Source organism: Bombyx mori, chromosome 2 (genome assembly GCF_030269925.1).
Source record: "Bombyx mori chromosome 2, ASM3026992v2".
Taxonomy (NCBI): Eukaryota; Metazoa; Arthropoda; class Insecta; order Lepidoptera; family Bombycidae; genus Bombyx; species Bombyx mori.
The window spans coordinates 1992567-2008972 of NC_085108.1; the positions used below are offsets into that span (position 1 = coordinate 1992567).

The window sequence follows — 16406 nt, forward strand, 5'->3', positions numbered from 1 at the left end:
AAATAACCGCGACGGAACCGCCTAGCTGCGCCCTGTGCCGAACACAGGGTCACCCCGCAAATTACCGCGCATGCCCCCGAGCCCCGAAAATAAATCGCCGTGTCGCCCGCCAAAACCGCCTCCGAGCTTCCTGTCCAGACATCAAAGCCTCGGCACCCTCTGTGTCGCAGGCTAAGCCAGCGTTCGTTCCGGCGCCGGTGCCCAGTGTCTCGGCCTGGGCGAAACCGCTGCCTTACACGAACACGGCTAGAACTCCCTCCTCCGTGATTCGTCCCTCCCCCGCGACTCGTCCCTCTCCCGCGACTTGCCCTCCGACGGCGTCCGAAAATCTCGCTTTAGCGATCGACTTATTTCAGTCGATCAACTTTGAGCGCGTTCACGCTTTGGGCGACGCTATTCGCGCTGCCTCCACTGCACAACACTTTATCGCCGTTGTGCAGGAATACGCCGACGTATACGCGTCATTAAATACGTACGTCCTCCCCTCACTCCGTCGGTAATCAATGGCGTATATAAGTAGAATAAAGCCCCTATCCGTAACGATAGGATTTTTTAACGCTTACGGTCTCGCAAATCAACGTGATCAGGTTTCTAACTTTTTGTGTGACCATCAAATTGATATATTTTTAGTGCAAGAGACCCTACTTAAGTCCGCGCGCCGTGACCCTAAAATCGCGAACTATAACATGGTCAGGAACGACAGGCTCTCTGCTCGTGGTGGCGGTACCGTCATTTACTATAGAAGAGCCCTGCATTGCGTCCCGCTCGATCCTCCCGCGCTCGCTAATATCGAATCATCAGTGTGACGAATCTCACTGACGGGACACGCGCCGATCGTTATCGCGTCCGTTTATCTTCCACCGGACAAGATCGTTGTAAGCAGTGATATCGAGGCACTGCTCGACATGGGGAGCTCTGTCATTCCGGCGGGCGACCTAAATTGTAAACACGTCAGGTGGAACTCTCACACTACAACCCCGAATGGCAGGCGGCTTGACGCGTTAGTCAATGATCTCGCCTTCGATATCGTCGCTCCGCTAACCCCGACTCACTACCCGCTAAATATCGCGCATCGCTCGGATATACTCGACATAGCGTTATTAAAAAACGTAACTCTGCGTTTACACTCGATCGAAGTAGTTTCAGAGTTAGATTCAGACCACCGTCCCGTCGTTATGAAGCTCGGTCGCGCTCCCGATTCCGTTCCTGTCACGAGGACTGTGGTGGATTGGCACACGCTGGGCATCAGCCTGGCTAAATCTGATCCACCATCGCTCCCATTTAGCCCGGACTCTACCCCGTCTCCTCAGGATACCGCTGAAGCCATAGACATCTTAACGTCACACATCACCTTGACATTAGATAGGTCATCGCAACAAGTTGTAGCGGAGGACTTCCTTTACCGCTTCGGGTTGCCCGACGATATTAGGGAGCTCCTTAGAGCTAAGAACGCCTCGATACGCGCCTACGACAGGTATCCTACCGCGGAAAATCGTATTCGAATGCGTGCCTTACAACGCGACGTAAAGTCTCGCATCGCCGAAGTCCGAGATGCCAGATGGTCTGATTTCTTAGAAGGACTCGCGCCCTCCCAAAGGTCTTACTACCGCTTAGCTCGTACTCTCAAATCGGATACGGTAGTAACTATGCCCCCCCTCGTAGGCCCCTCAGGCCGACTCGCGGCGTTCGATGATGACGAAAAAGCAGAGCTGCTGGCCGATACATTGCAAACCCAGTGCACGCCCAGCACTCAATCCGTGGACCCTGTTCATGTAGAATTAGTAGACAGTGAGGTAGAACACAGAGTCTCCTTGCCACCCTCGGATGCGTTACCACCCGTCACCCCGATGGAAGTTAAAGACTTGATCAAAGACCTACGTCCTCGCAAGGCTCCCGGTTCCGACGGTATATCCAACCGTGTTATTAAACTTCTACCCGTCCAACTCATCGTGATGTTGGCATCTATTTTCAATGCCGCTATGGCGAACTGTATCTTTCCCGCGGTGTGGAAAGAAGCAGACGTTATCGGCATACATAAACCCGGTAAACCAAAAAGTCATCCGACGAGCTACCGCCCGATTAGCCTCCTCATGTCTCTAGGCAAACTGTATGAGCGTCTGCTCTACAAACGCCTCAGAGACTTCGTCTCATCCAAGGGCATTCTCATCGATGAACAATTCGGATTCCGTACAAATCACTCATGCGTTCAACAGGTGCACCGCCTCACGGAGCACATTCTTGTGGGGCTTAATCGACCAAAACCGTTATACACTGGAGCTCTCTTCTTCGACGTCGCAAAAGCGTTCGACAAAGTCTGGCACAACGGTTTGATTTTCAAACTATTCAACATGGGCGTGCCGGATAGTCTCGTGCTCATCATACGGGACTTCTTGTCGAACCGCTCTTTTCGATATCGAGTCGAGGGAATCCGCTCCTCCCCACGATCTCTCACAGCTGGAGTCCCGCAAGGCTCTGTCCTCTCACCCCTCCTATTTAGCTTATTCGTTAACGATATTCCCCGGTCGCCGCCGACCCATTTAGCTTTATTCGCCGACGACACGACTGTTTACTATTCCAGTAGAAACAAGTCCCTAATCGCGAAGAAGCTTCAGAGCGCAGCCCTAGCCCTAGGACAGTGGTTCCGAAAATGGCGCATAGACATCAACCCAGCGAAAAGTACTGCGGTGCTATTTCAGAGGGGAAGCTCCACACGGATTTCCTCCCGGATTAGGAGGAGGAATCTCACACCCCCGATTACTCTTTTTAGACAACCCATACCCTGGGCCAGGAAGGTCAAGTACCTGGGCGTTACCCTGGATGCATCGATGACATTCCGCCCGCATATAAAATCAGTCCGTGACCGTGCCGCGTTTATTCTCGGTAGACTCTACCCCATGATCTGTAAGCGGAGTAAAATGTCCCTTCGGAACAAGGTGACACTTTACAAAACTTGCATTAGGCCCGTCATGACTTACGCGAGTGTGGTGTTCGCTCACGCGGCCCGCACACACATAGACACCCTCCAATCTTTACAATCCCGCTTTTGCAGGTTAGCCGTCGGAGCTCCGTGGTTCGTGAGGAACGTTGACCTACACGACGACCTAGGCCTCGAATCTATCCAGAAATACATGAAGTCAGTGTCGGAACGGTACTTCGATAAGGCTATGCGTCATGATAATCGCCTTATCGTAGCCGCCGCTGACTACTCCCCGAATCCTGATCACGCAGGAGCCAGTCACCGTCGACGCCCTAGACACGTCCTTACGGATCCATCAGATCCAATAACCTTTGCATTAGACGCCTTCAGCTCTAACACTAGGAGCAGGCTTAGGGACCTCGGTAACCGTACTCGTCGAACTCGACAAAGAGTTCGCCGTGCAACCTAACCCATGAATCAGCTCGCTGAGTTTCTCGCCGGATCTTCTCAGCGGGTCGCGATTCCGATCCGGTAGTAGATTCATTCGCGAAGCAGCTACTCTTGAGCTGTTAGGTCTCCTTCGGAGGCGCTCGGGTAGCTGTTAGCAAATCCCACCCCTCCTGGCTGAGCCTTTGCTCGCCCACGTGTCCTACGGCCTACGGGCCACCAGTAATCCTTCAATCATTAAAAAAAAAAACTTGTTCATTTTAAGTGGTTAATAGCACAAATTAATTTTAACTCAATATTTTTAATACTGGTTTCATAACCTTAAGACCGGAATGGTCTAGTATTGTAACGCAGAAGTCAGTAGAGTTATCCACCCACACAGATGATCTGCACGTGTCGCTACCACTAAAATGAGGGGTAAGACAAGAGCAAGCTTTGCGCAGTATTTGGAAGATAAAACTACATTACTGAGGCTTAAGACCGTATTAGGAAATGAATAGACTATTCAACTAGCCACACTTATTGGCTTCACTCACCACAGCCACCTCGAGTCAAGTTGTCGTGATTTATAAGTACTATAAGTACGCGAACATTGTACTGTTTTCGAAGAGATAGAATTCAATTGTTATGGAATAATGCCTGTTCTTGTGCATTAAATTGGAGTACATCAATTATGCCAGGGGCATACGACCAAGCTACTATCTGTATTTAACAAATAAATTAATTCTAATAATCTATCCTGACATATTTTAACCATTCAGTTTTTTAGACTATTAGTTTTTCTGAAAAAGATTGTAAGCTCCTATTGCCTAATTAGTTATATTTGATATCAGATGTGATCGTGATTCTTCAATATATTTGCCAGCCAAGTTTTATCCAACCATAAAACATACTGGAATATCTCATGGTTAAGTATCAACCCCCGTCCATTTTAGCCTTGACAAATAACACATGGCTATTTAAAGGTGGGGCAGCCATCTATACTAATATATAAATCTACAGTGGTTTTTACGGAAGTTCCGTTATAACTACTGAACCATGCATCCGATTGACTTGAAACTTGGTATTCATGTAGAAAATACATGTATTTAATGGATAGGCTAATATTTATATGAGTGTTGGGTTCCTTACACCAGTTCCGGGGGCGTTAATGATGAGAATCTTTGTGAGGGTGAGATATAATAATGTTAATTTTAAATGCCCAGCAAAGCGGACGGGTACACCTAGTTGTACTATAAAACTGAGATTAGGAACTTATATCTCAAGACGGGTAGGGCGGCATTTACGTTGTTGATGTCTATGGGCTCCGGTCAACACATAACATCAGGTGGGCCTCGTCCACCCAATTAAGCAATTAAAAGAATCAGCAATTAACACGTATTCAGGAACATTTCACACATTACAATAAAATACAATTGTGGTACTGAAAAGACAATGAGGATAATTACTGAATGTGGGTTTTATTGATTTTTTCAATAATACATAACTCAATGAGCTTTTTAATAGACGCCACAACATGAACGTCCGCAACTGCATCCTTAGCAGCAACCGCAGCCTCCACAGCCGCATCCGCACCCGCCGCAGCTTCGGGTGATACCGACGCAACCGTTTCCGCAGCCGTAGTCGATACAACCACAACCCGAGCTGCACATCTGGCCACAGACATCAGCAGTACCAAGGAAAGGCACTTCACCGCAGACACAGACACCACCCTTGTACCTGTTCTCGGAACATATACTTAGACCAGTAGGAGCAGCCGAATTGGAACATACACGGAAATTTTCACAACATCCACAGCCACAACCTCCACAACCGCAGCCACAACCTCTACAGCCGCAGCCACAACCGGTTCCCAAAACGGACTATGAACAAATGAAACAATTAAATATTTTTAAGTAATCATTTTAAGTTCAATTAATTCAATTTAAAAATTAAAAGACTTACCTGAGCCACGAGGGCGACGGCGCAGACGAAGAGAATGAGTTTAGCGGCCATGTTGCTTCACTGAATGACTTCAGAATGAGTTGACTCTGAACTACATCAGCTTTTATACCGAGCAGTTTCCTTGAAAATCCGCATGCTTCATATCTAGATAGCATAAAAACGTGACTTTGGAGATATTCTGCAGTTTTCGTCCTTCGGGGGGTGTAATAAGGAAACAATTACGAACACCTGTTTGATTAAAAACCAAACTATCATTGTTTCTCAACTGTTTGTCATTTAATTGTTTCTTATCTCAAGGTGAACATGATTCTTAGTTACTATATAAGAACGAAGTCTTGAAGCTTAAAGTATTCAAGATTAAGTGCCTGAATATCCAGCATCATGTTTACCTTCGCTATTCTCCTTCTCTGCGTTCAGGGCTGCCTGATCCAAGTAAGTTTTATTTTTTAAAAGCTTCCGAATGTAAGCAATATTTTTAACTTAATAGGTCAGCTGTAGACCTCTTTTGTGCCCTTTCATTGTTCTCTGATTATCTTCGTAATAAAAACGAAAACGTAGAGGATTTCACAGATCTTGAGACATGAGGTCGAATTCTGATTTGTTCTGTAAGTGCTCCCTTCAAGCCGGAGAACAATGTTTCCTGTCTGTAGCAGCTCATAATAGAGCATGTTACCACTAGTAATTGTGCATTTAATAATTTAATCATTACACGATATTATTCCTTCACCGTGGAAATTATTATTAAAAGCGTGATGGGTACGTAAATGATATATTTATGTACGTCTACTTTTTTACTCCAATACTTTAGATACATTGTAATTGAGGCAGATACTTACTCAAATTCTACAATTGACGAAATTGGTGGATTATGTACAGAGAAACTAATGTGTCAATGTTAAATTTTAATTTATGTGGCTGTTTTAGAATGCGTACGGTCAGTGCTGTGGCTGTGGATGCGGTGGTGGTTGCGGTTGCGGTTGCTATGGCGGCGAGGGCGAAGGTAATGTGAACGTCTGCGGTGAGCTGCCCGTGTGTGGTGAAACCTGTGTCTGTGGCCGCGTGCCCATCTGCGGAGGTGTTTGCTTCAAGGGCCCTGCATGTGCTAGTGGTTGTGTCTCTATCTGCGGACGTTGCTGCGGATGCGGGTGCGGAGGTTGCGGTGGATGCGGATGCGGCTGTGGAGGCTGCGGTGGATGTGGATGCGGCTGTGGAGGCTGTGGTGGATGCGGATGCGGCTGTGGAGGCTGCGGAGGATGCGGATGCGGACGTAGATGCTGTTGCTGCTAAAAAACTCATTGAGTTATTTATTATTGAAAAAATTTATAAAATCCAGATTCAATAATAATTCTCATTGTATTTTCAATACCACAATTGTATTTTATTTAAGATTGAAAGCAAACATCTTTGTGTAGTAAAAAAAATCTAAATTGAGTTTTCAATAAAAGCGAAATTCATAATTCGTCTATTTTCATTAGATCTGTAGCATGTTAAAGGCTGTGGAGGCTGTGGAGGCTGCGGTGGATGCGGATGCGGCTGTGGAGGCTGCGGAGGATGCGGATGCGGACGTAGATGCTGTTGCTGCTAAAAAACTCATTGAGTTATTTATTATTGAAAAAATTTATAAAATCCAGATTCAATAATAATTCTCATTGTATTTTCAATACCACAATTGTATTTTATTTAAGATTGAAAGCAAACTTCTTTGTGTAGTAAAAAAAATCTAAATTGAGTTTTCAATAAAAGCGAAATTCATAATTCGTCTATTTTCATTAGATCTGTAGCAGGTTAAAAATTCTTTGTTACGTAATATTATTATTACATCTACATTATTACATTATATAAATAGATTTAAATTTTAATAAATAATTGTATGTTGAACGGACAAACGATCCGAATTTTTATATAGTGACTGCATATACAAAATAAATGTACATCTAGACACACTTGGTGTAGGTCCTCGCCAGACCTAAGGGGGTTGAGGCTGCGCCGCATGCTACCGTCACTCTAGCGCGCTGGCACCAGGAGGACGGGACGGCGCGTCGGCGGCTGCGGCGGCTGCTGCATTTTCGTCGTCGCTGTCATCGCCGAACATACTGTTGAAGAGTAACCCGGTCCGCGGTGCATCGCGTTCCGACCCGGCAGGCTGGTTCTGGCCCAGCGGGGTATCCCGGAACACCAGCGGCACCGCCCGGGCGGCCTGGTAGGGCCGCCGTACCGCGGAGACCGACGTCGTTGGTCGTCGACTATAGCCTCGACGACCCGTCGGTCGGGCGTCCTCGGGGTGGCGCCGCGTGTCTGGTTGTAGTGTTGACCGCGGGAACCCCCTTTCTCTGTCCAGGTTCTGACCCCGGACGGAGATCAGACGTCGGGTGTAAGAGTGCAGGGGAGTCGTTTAGTGGGTGGGCCCTAAAATCCTTGGGCCCGCGATCTGCTCTCAACACCTGCAGATCGTTAAGTCTCACATACCCCGCGCGCCCCCTAGGCGCGGGGACCTCGTAGGAGGTTCGGCCCTCTACCCGAAAAAAAAAAAAAAAAAGGTCCTCGCCAAGTCAGTCAGCTGGTCGAGGTCTAAGGCGAGACGCTTGCGCTTTTTGAATGACTTTGGCTTACAACAGTGATTATAAAATACTTATAAGCGCTTCATGTTATCGTTTCTCATATCTCCACTCTTTTCTCCTTCTTTGTGTTTTGCTTTCTTTTGATAATAAACTGATAGTACTTTAAACTGTGCGGGTGGTTTAATTTTACAACAGTTCATTGGTGACCTCTCATACAGAACGCAATATGAGTGTGGAAAAAACAATTGCAAGTGGCAGTAGTGACCTTGGTCGTGTGGGTGTAAGGGTATCACCGTTCTACCCGGATGAACCTGCGCTCTGGTTTGCACAGCTGGAGAGCCAGTTCCTGTTGTCGAGTATCACCGCTGACTCGACAAAATTCCACTATACCTGCAGCCAGTTGGATGAAACCTACGCCTCGACAGTGGAGGGTATCATCCCCAATCCTCCAGCCAGTGGGAAGTACGAGCGACTAAAGTCAAAGTTGATTAACCGTGTTTCCAAGTCCCGTGAAAAGAAAGTCCAACAACTCCTGCATCACGAGGAACTCGTTGTGTCTCAAAAGTGAGAGAGATTCAGTTCAGATATGACAATTCGGGGAGACTGAAGAATTCACGATTGCTTTCAAATCGAAGAGACTACATCAAATTTCAAGCTGCTGCCATATTCATAAAGTAAAGATTTAGAGATTTTACTTTAAAACGTTACAATATGGGTTTACAATTCAAGATTTTAGAAGGATTACTGGTGGCCCGGAGGCCTTTCCAGTTTCACTAGGACAGGTGGGCGAGCAAGGGCTCAGCCAGAAGTGATAAGATTTGCTAACAGCTATCCGAGCGCCTCCGAAGGCCTATCGGCTCAAGAGCAGCTGTTTCGCGAATGAATCGCGACATGCTGAGAAGATCAGCGAGAAAATCAGCGGGCTGATATTTAGGTTAGGTTGCACGTCGAACTCTTTGCCAAGTTTGACGATTAAGGTTACCGGGGTCCTAGCCTAAGAGTAACTAGGTTAAGAGTAACTAGGCTGGCCGGGTCGACGGTGACCGAGGTATGTGCGCAGATTGAGTGCTGGACGTGTACTGGTTTTGCAATGTATCGGCCAGCAGTTCTGCTTGTTGGTCGTTATTGTAAGCCGTGAGTCGGCCTGAGGGGCCTACGAGGGGAGGCATAGTTACTACCGTATCCGATTTGAGAGTACGAGCAAAGCCATAGTAAGACCGTTGTGAGGACATGAGTCCTTCTAAGATATTAGACGAACGGACATATTGGACTTCGACGATGCGAGATTTTACGTCCTATTGTAGAGCACCAATTGGAATACGATTCTGCTCGGTAGGATACCTATTGTAGGCATGTATCGAGGCGTTTTTGCGACAAAAAGCCAAGCTAACTTATGCAATGCAGGTGCAGGCAATGGACTGGCACGATACAAAAATAATCGGTGGAAAGTCATAACATCAGAGTGGATAGAGCCAAAAAGAAAAATAATAGCAGGCAGACCGAAGAAAAGGTGGGCTGACGACATAACAGATATAGCAGGCAATGAGTGGCTGATTATTTGCAATAAATAGGGACAAATAGAAAAAAAAACAAAGAGTTCGTATCCCAAAAAACGAACTATCTTAGATTAAAAGAAAAACTATTATATTTATATAAATACTAACAAATGAAAACCAACATTTACATCTTGCAATATAGCATATACTATGTTGTTTACAGTAAAATGAGGAATATAGGCTTTTTATTTTATATTTATTTTTATTTATTTACTAGACTTCATGTAAAACTTACATTGGCGGACTTAATGCCTAAGGTATTCCCTACCAGTTAACCAAAGGTAGGTAGTGCAGAGTAAATAGTAGTATATCTGAGTTCATGAGCCCCCTTTTTCGCACACATATGGTGAAGACTTCCTTGAGGGTTTTGGTCGATGGGCTGAGCAGGACCATATCGTCTGCATAACTAATGTTGTTTATAAAAACATCCTTAATCGAACAACCGGCTCTGCTGAGCTCAGGGACTAGGTCATCGACATAAAAGGTGAAGAGGTTCGGTGATTTTAGCCCACTCCTAACACCACATTGCAGCAACATATCCTATAGCGTCTCCGACCATCCCACCACATTAACCTGATTCCCGTATCAATACTGGTTGATTGGAGTCGGTATAGTTGGTAGTGACATAAGTTCGACTGGGTAAAATACTGGTGGTAGAATCTCTGCGAATCCGTATGAGAACTATCATCTCCCTGCATAGGCAATGCGATTTGAAGAGCGAGGCAGCCAATGTATTTACAAAACTGAGATTTGGAACTCATGTCTCAAGATGGGTAAGGCGGGAGCTACGTTGTTGATGTCTATGTGCTCCCGTATACACATTACATCAGGAGGATCGCGTCCACTTGATTAAGGAATTAGAAAACCTAACATGTATTGAGGAAAATAGTTCGCACGTTCAAATAAAATACAATTTTGTCACTAAACAGACAATGAGGATGTTTGAATTCGGAACGAAAAAGGTGTCAACGAGCGACGTCCGCTATGACGCCTTACCCCTTTTTCCATTTCCAGCCGTCAAGGGCGATACATCTGTTTCTAATTTCTTATAGTCATTAATTTTAAATTCTTTATTTTGTCACTTATAGATAAATAAAAATATCAAACTAATAATACAGTCCACTCTTATTCACTACAACGCAACATATGGTCCTTCGAGCCCGATTATTACTGAATGTAGGTTTTATTGATTTTTTCACTAATATTCAGCTCAATGAGCCTCAACATCTTTGTCCGCATCCGCATCCTCCGCAGTCACGGCAGCCTCCACAGCAGCATTCACTTCTTCCACAACCTCCACAGCCGCATCCGCATCCACCGCAGCCTCTACAACAGCATCCACATCCTCCACAACCTCCACAACCGCATCCCCATCATCCATAACCACTACCGCGGCATCCGCATGGTCTACAGCATCCACAGCCGCCTCCGCTGCCACATCCGCATCCGCCGCAGCTTTGGGTGATACCGACGCAACTGTTTCCGCAGACGTAGTCGATTCAACCACAACCTGAGCTGCACATGTCGCCACAGATAACAGCAATACCAAGGAACGGCACTTCACCGTAGGCACAAACTTCACCATTGTACCGGTTCTCGGTATATATACCAGTAGGAGCAGTCGGTTGGAAACACACGGAAACAGTCACAACCTCTACAGTCGCAGCCACAACCGATGCTCAAAATGGACTATGAACAAAATATAAAACAATTACATATTTTTAAGTAATAATTTTAAATCCATTTAAATCAATTTAAAATTAAAAGACTTACCTGGACCACGAGGGCGGTGTCGCAGACGAAGAGAATGAGTTGACTCTGAACTGTATCAGCTTTTATACCGAGCAGTTTCCTAGAAAATCCGCTTGGTTCATATCTAAATAGCATAAAAACGTGACTTTGGAGATATTATGCAGTTTTCGTCCTTCGGGCGATCTAATAAGGAAACAATTACGAACACCTGTTTGATTAAAAACCAAACTGTAATTGTTTCTCAATAGTCTCATTATAATCTTAGTCGAGAAGGCCTAGTTGTTTATTCTTTGTTTATTTTATTTTGTTTTTTATATGTACCTGTTATAATTTAATTTTGATATTGATGTGTATGTAATTTGATGGATTATTGCTATCTGATAAATAAATGAATTGAATTGTTTCTTATCGGTTTTGTAGAGTGTCACCTTGTTCCGAAGAGACATTTTACTCCGCTTACAGATCATAGGATAAAGACGGCCGAGAACCAAACACTTAACACATCGGGGGCGCGCAGTTGGCAGTTATGGCCCTGACTAGGAGTGCCTTTTTTATGAGGGACTTCGACGGCGATACCGGAGAGCCTGCAGACGGTCCGTATGTTAAAAATTTGCTTACGGCCTGGCCACGGGGATCGGCGGTGCGAACAGCGAAGCGATGGACGAGGCGACCATTCGCGCAGCACCGTTTGCAGGCCACGGGTACTCACGTTCGCCGCCGCGACTAGTAAGGAAGTCCGACAGCGAAATGTCTATATCGAAATTATCTCGATATTGCTTACAAATTAATAGTTTTTTGGTTCACCTATTATTTGGAAAAGATTGTGAAGTACATGATTTGAATAAGAATCGGATATACCTATAGATGGAGAATTCCACAAGAAGTACGAGAAATAGTTTGGGTGGCTAGACTTCCAAATAGCTGGTCTAGCTAGTATTTCAGCTATATATTTTTTTTATTGCTTAGATGGGTGGATGAGCTCACAGTCCACCTTGTGTTAAGTGGTTACTGAAGCCCATAGACATCCACAACGTAAATGCGCCACCCACCTTGAGATATAAGTTCTAAGGTCTCAAGTATAGTTACAATGGCTGCCCCACCCTTCAAACCGAAACGCATTACTACTTCACGGCAGAAACAGGCAGGGTGGTGGTACCCACCCGCGCGGACTCACAAGAGGTCCTACCCCCAGTAATTACGCAAATTATAATTTTGAGGGTTTCATTTTTATTACACGATGTTATTCCTTCACCGTGGAAATCAATCGTGAACATTAAAATTTGTTGAGTACGTATTTCATTACAAAAATTGTTACCCGCCTGATATTCGACTACCGGTGCATCGCTCAACACCGGACGTCTTATCCGTTCGGCCACGACGAGTTTAAAAGTATAAAAAAAAAATTTAATAAAAAATATAAAAATTTCGGCGTTCATTTTTCGCGGCGAAAACAACTAAACTCATTTAATCACTGCACTATTCGCCGCGACTACCGCTCGACTCCGTGGCTTGCGCCGTCCTTATTCGTGCATTTGTTTTGCTCGCCCGCCGCATCGTAAGTCGCCCGCGCGATTCGCTCGGTACATTTCGCCGGTCGCTTCGCCGGTCGCCGGTGCGCGTGGCTTGTTAGGTACATTTCTATGCTCTTATTTTAGTCGCTAGACGCTTCGCCGTTCGCACCGCGCGAATATTCGTATCGGCGAATGTCCCGTGGCCAGGCTGTTACCCTCGGGGGTAGGCTGGAGAGCGACTAGAACCATATTATATGGCTCCCTACCACGGCCGGTGTGCATGCGGTGCACGGAATTTACTGGTAGACCTTGTTCTAGCAGGTCAGCTATGACGAGCTCGGCATCTAGCTCCTTCGGGATTCCGCGTATGACAACGCGGAGTTCGCGCTCCTCCTGGAGCGTATAAGTGTGGAAACTTACTTTAGTGTGGAAACTTATACGCTCCTCGCGGAGGTAACTTGAAAAGAGCCTTATGGTCGTCGGGTGTCGTTACTTTTATTTGAATCCCGTTGGCGAGATTACGGACGCTGACAAAATTGATATTTTTGGCCTTAAGGGCCAGGGAAATTCGGTCCCAAGCTGCCTTCTCTTGAAGGATAATCGGGGGAGGGGTCTGAGTTTTATTTTGTACCACCAGACGCGGTGACGGTGTGGCGCGGGCAGGGGGAGCGACGGGGGTCCGAGGCCGGAGGCGCAACGCGTGTGCGCCTTTACTTACTTTAACGGCTGCAGGAGCTCGAGACTCCGCGGCGTGTTTCTTACCCTTTTTTACGAGGTGAATCCGTCCGTCAATGAGACAGGGGCAATGTCGACCTCCATATCTGTGTCAGAATCGGAGGACAAGGAGGCAGGCGCGGACGACATGTGGGTGGGTGTAGGTACTTCAGAAGTCGCGGGAGCGGCGGGCGTGACGGAGGCTGCGGACGATCGCACGGAAGAAACGGGGGCCGCGGCGGTTTTACGCGCCAGTACAGGCGACGCCGGAGCGGAGGGCACGACCGAGCCCGCCGTGTACGACGCGGGAGCTTTGCATTCGGGTACCGAGGACACGGAAGCGGCGAGCGCGACGAAATCCGCGAGAGAGTTTGCGGCGTGCTCAGCTTTGAAGGCCAGTAATTCCGTGGTTAGTTTCCGGTGTCGTAGGCGGAGAAATTCTCTAAATAGAGCTTTAGTCAACTCCCGTGCGGACTCACAAGACGTCCTACCAACAGTAATTATGCAAGTTATTCCTTCATCGTGGAAATCGATCCTGAACATTTGTTAAGTACGGATTTCATCAGAAAAATTGGCACTTGCCTGCAGGATTCAAACACCCTTGCCTCGCTACATACGAATACACCGGGCGTCTATATAAGTGCCCAGGGCGGCAAATTTTTGAAGTTAGAAGAAAAACAAATATTTGTTTATGTTTTTGGAATATATAACATCTTTTAGGGACCACAAATGTCCCCATAGCAACTATTAATATGTATGTGTGAGCAATAATTATATTGCAGTAATGCTACGTCAGTCTCGGGACTGTCGGGGCTGTCGATAGCACGTTAGGTTGTTATCCCAATATACTTTAGTCACTTAACTGAACACGTGTCCTATTAATCCTTGCCCTATATAGAGACTCAGCAATCTAATGAAGTTTCTGCAATAAATTACATATTTTAATTTTGAAAAATAAAATATGTTGTAAACTGTAAGCTTAAGTAAAATTCCAGTAATGGGGTGGATCTTTTTCCGGTGCCCAGGAGCGGCATTCAGTTTAAATCCGACCCTGAGTGTCTGGGAGGCTACAACTGCGGATGCGGAGCTGCTTGCAATAGTTATGGGGGCTAGGGCGTCGGTAATGTTGGTGGAGTCGGTGAGATGCCCGTGCCTGTTGTTACCGCTTTCGATGCCTGATTGTCCAAAATCGGTACTGTCGAGTGCAAAGGTCCCGCCTGCGCTAGCGGTCGTGTCTCTATCTGCGGACGTTTCGATCCTACCGGTAGCTGCAGCTGCGGATATAGATGTCGTGGCTACTGAGAAGAAAGTTGAAAGCAAAGGTCTTTGTGCAAAACAATATCGAAATTGGGCTTTCAATAAAAATGAGTTAATAATTCATCGTAAAGCATCTATTAACAAAGTTTCGCTTAACTATCTGGCAATAACATCGGTACTTGTAAATAAATGATATTAGCATAATAATTAAATTTTTACTATTTTTCTTTTTTGAGGGCAATTTCAACCCTTGTACATTTGTGACCGGTAGCGTAAGTACTGAAAGGTGCACCGGTGTCGTCCGATATAAAAGTATGCTGTATAAATATTTCGATTGTATAGACTGCAAAACTGTGACACTGTGGATGAACGCACTGGATCTAAGTAGCAGGGATGAAGTATAATTCAGCAGTCAGCAGATTATGAAATCATTTCAAGCAAGTCCTCAAAGTATTTTCCATGGAACATAGGATACAAAAGACAGTGGAACTAAGATATCTTCATATACCCAGAGACTCAGAGTTCTAATGCAGCAGATGGGAAGATACTAGTTCATTTTAAGTGGTTAATAGCACAAATTAATTTTAACCCAATATTTTTAATACTGGTTTCATAACCTTAAGACCGGAATCGTCTAGTATTGTAACGCAGAAGTCAGTAGAGTTATCCACCCATACAGGTGATCTGCACGTGTCGCTACCACTAAAATGTGGGATAAAACTAGGCCAAGCTTTGCGCAGTATTTGGAAGATAAAATTACATTGAGAAGATCACGAATGAATCGAAGCCCTGAGGCTGAAGTCTGTATTAGGAAATTACTAGACTATTCAACTAGCCACACTTATTGGCTTCACTCACCACAGCCACCTCGAGTCGAGTTGTTGTGATTTATAAGTACTATAAGTACGTAAACATTGTACTGTTTGGGAATAGATAAAATTTAATTGTTATGGAATGATGCCTGTTCTTGTGCATTAAATTGGAATACATCAATTATGCCAGGGGCATACGACCAAGCTACTATCTGTATTGAACAAATAAATTAAATCTAATAATCTATCCTGACATATTTTAACCATTCAGTTTTTTAAACTATTAGTTTTTCTGAAAAAGATTGTAAGCTCCTATCGCCTAATTAGTTATATTTGATATCAGATGTGATCGTGATTCTTCAATATATTTGCCGGCTAAGTTTTATCCAACCGAAAAACATACTGGAATGTCTCATGGTTAAGTAACAACCCCCGTCCATTTTAGCCTTGACAAGTAACACATGGCTATTTAAAGGGTGGGGCAGCCATCTATACTAATATATAAATCTACAGTGGTTTTTACGGAAGTTCCGTTATAACTACTGAACCATGCATCCGATTGACTTGAAACTTGGTATTCATGTAGAAAATACATGTACTTAATGGATAGGCTAATATTTATATGAGTGTTGGGTTCCCTACACCAGTTCCGGGGGCGTTAATGATGAGAATCTTTGTGAGGGTGAGATATAATAATGTTAATTTTAAATGCCCAGCAAAGCGGACGGGTACACCTAGTTGTACTATAAAACTAAGATTGGGAACCTTTATCTCAAGACGGGTAGGGCGGTATTTACGTTGTTGATGTCTATGGGCTCCAGTCAACACATAACATCAGGTGGGCCACCCAATTAAAAGAATAAGCAATTAACACGTATTCAGGAACATTTCACACATTACAATAAAATACAATTGTGGTACTGAAAAGACAATGAGGA

General features: G+C 45.2%; 2 protein-coding genes across 2 annotated transcripts; one reads left to right on the forward strand and one right to left on the reverse strand.

The window, feature by feature from the left end:
• Positions 1-4805: 4805 nt before the first annotated feature.
• Positions 4806-5385, reverse strand: LOC134200456 (chorion class high-cysteine HCB protein 12-like). The gene is made up of 2 exons (XM_062673373.1): positions 5309-5385; positions 4806-5226 (listed from the first exon to the last, which is right to left on the reverse strand). Exons 1-2 carry the CDS (start codon positions 5357-5359, stop codon positions 4903-4905), a joined length of 375 nt encoding a protein of 124 aa, XP_062529357.1. The 5' UTR covers positions 5360-5385; the 3' UTR covers positions 4806-4902.
• Positions 5386-5680: 295 nt separating this feature from the next.
• Positions 5681-7063, forward strand: LOC119629663 (chorion class high-cysteine HCA protein 12-like). The gene is made up of 2 exons (XM_038016187.2): positions 5681-5740; positions 6233-7063. Exons 1-2 carry the CDS (start codon positions 5690-5692, stop codon positions 6593-6595), a joined length of 414 nt encoding a protein of 137 aa, XP_037872115.1. The 5' UTR covers positions 5681-5689; the 3' UTR covers positions 6596-7063.
• Positions 7064-16406: the final 9343 nt, after the last annotated feature.

Coding starts and splice junctions, on each gene's coding strand:
- LOC134200456 (XM_062673373.1), bottom strand. CDS start 5,359: ATGGCCGCTAAACTCATTCTCTTCGTCTGCGCCGTCGCCCTCGTGGCT. Junction 5,227..5,308: donor CCGTCGCCCTCGTGGCTCAG/GTAAGTCTTTTA, acceptor ATTTGTTCATAG/TCCGTTTTGGGAACCGGTTG.
- LOC119629663 (XM_038016187.2), top strand. CDS start 5,690: ATGTTTACCTTCGCTATTCTCCTTCTCTGCGTTCAGGGCTGCCTGATC. Junction 5,741..6,232: donor TTCAGGGCTGCCTGATCCAA/GTAAGTTTTATT, acceptor TGGCTGTTTTAG/AATGCGTACGGTCAGTGCTG.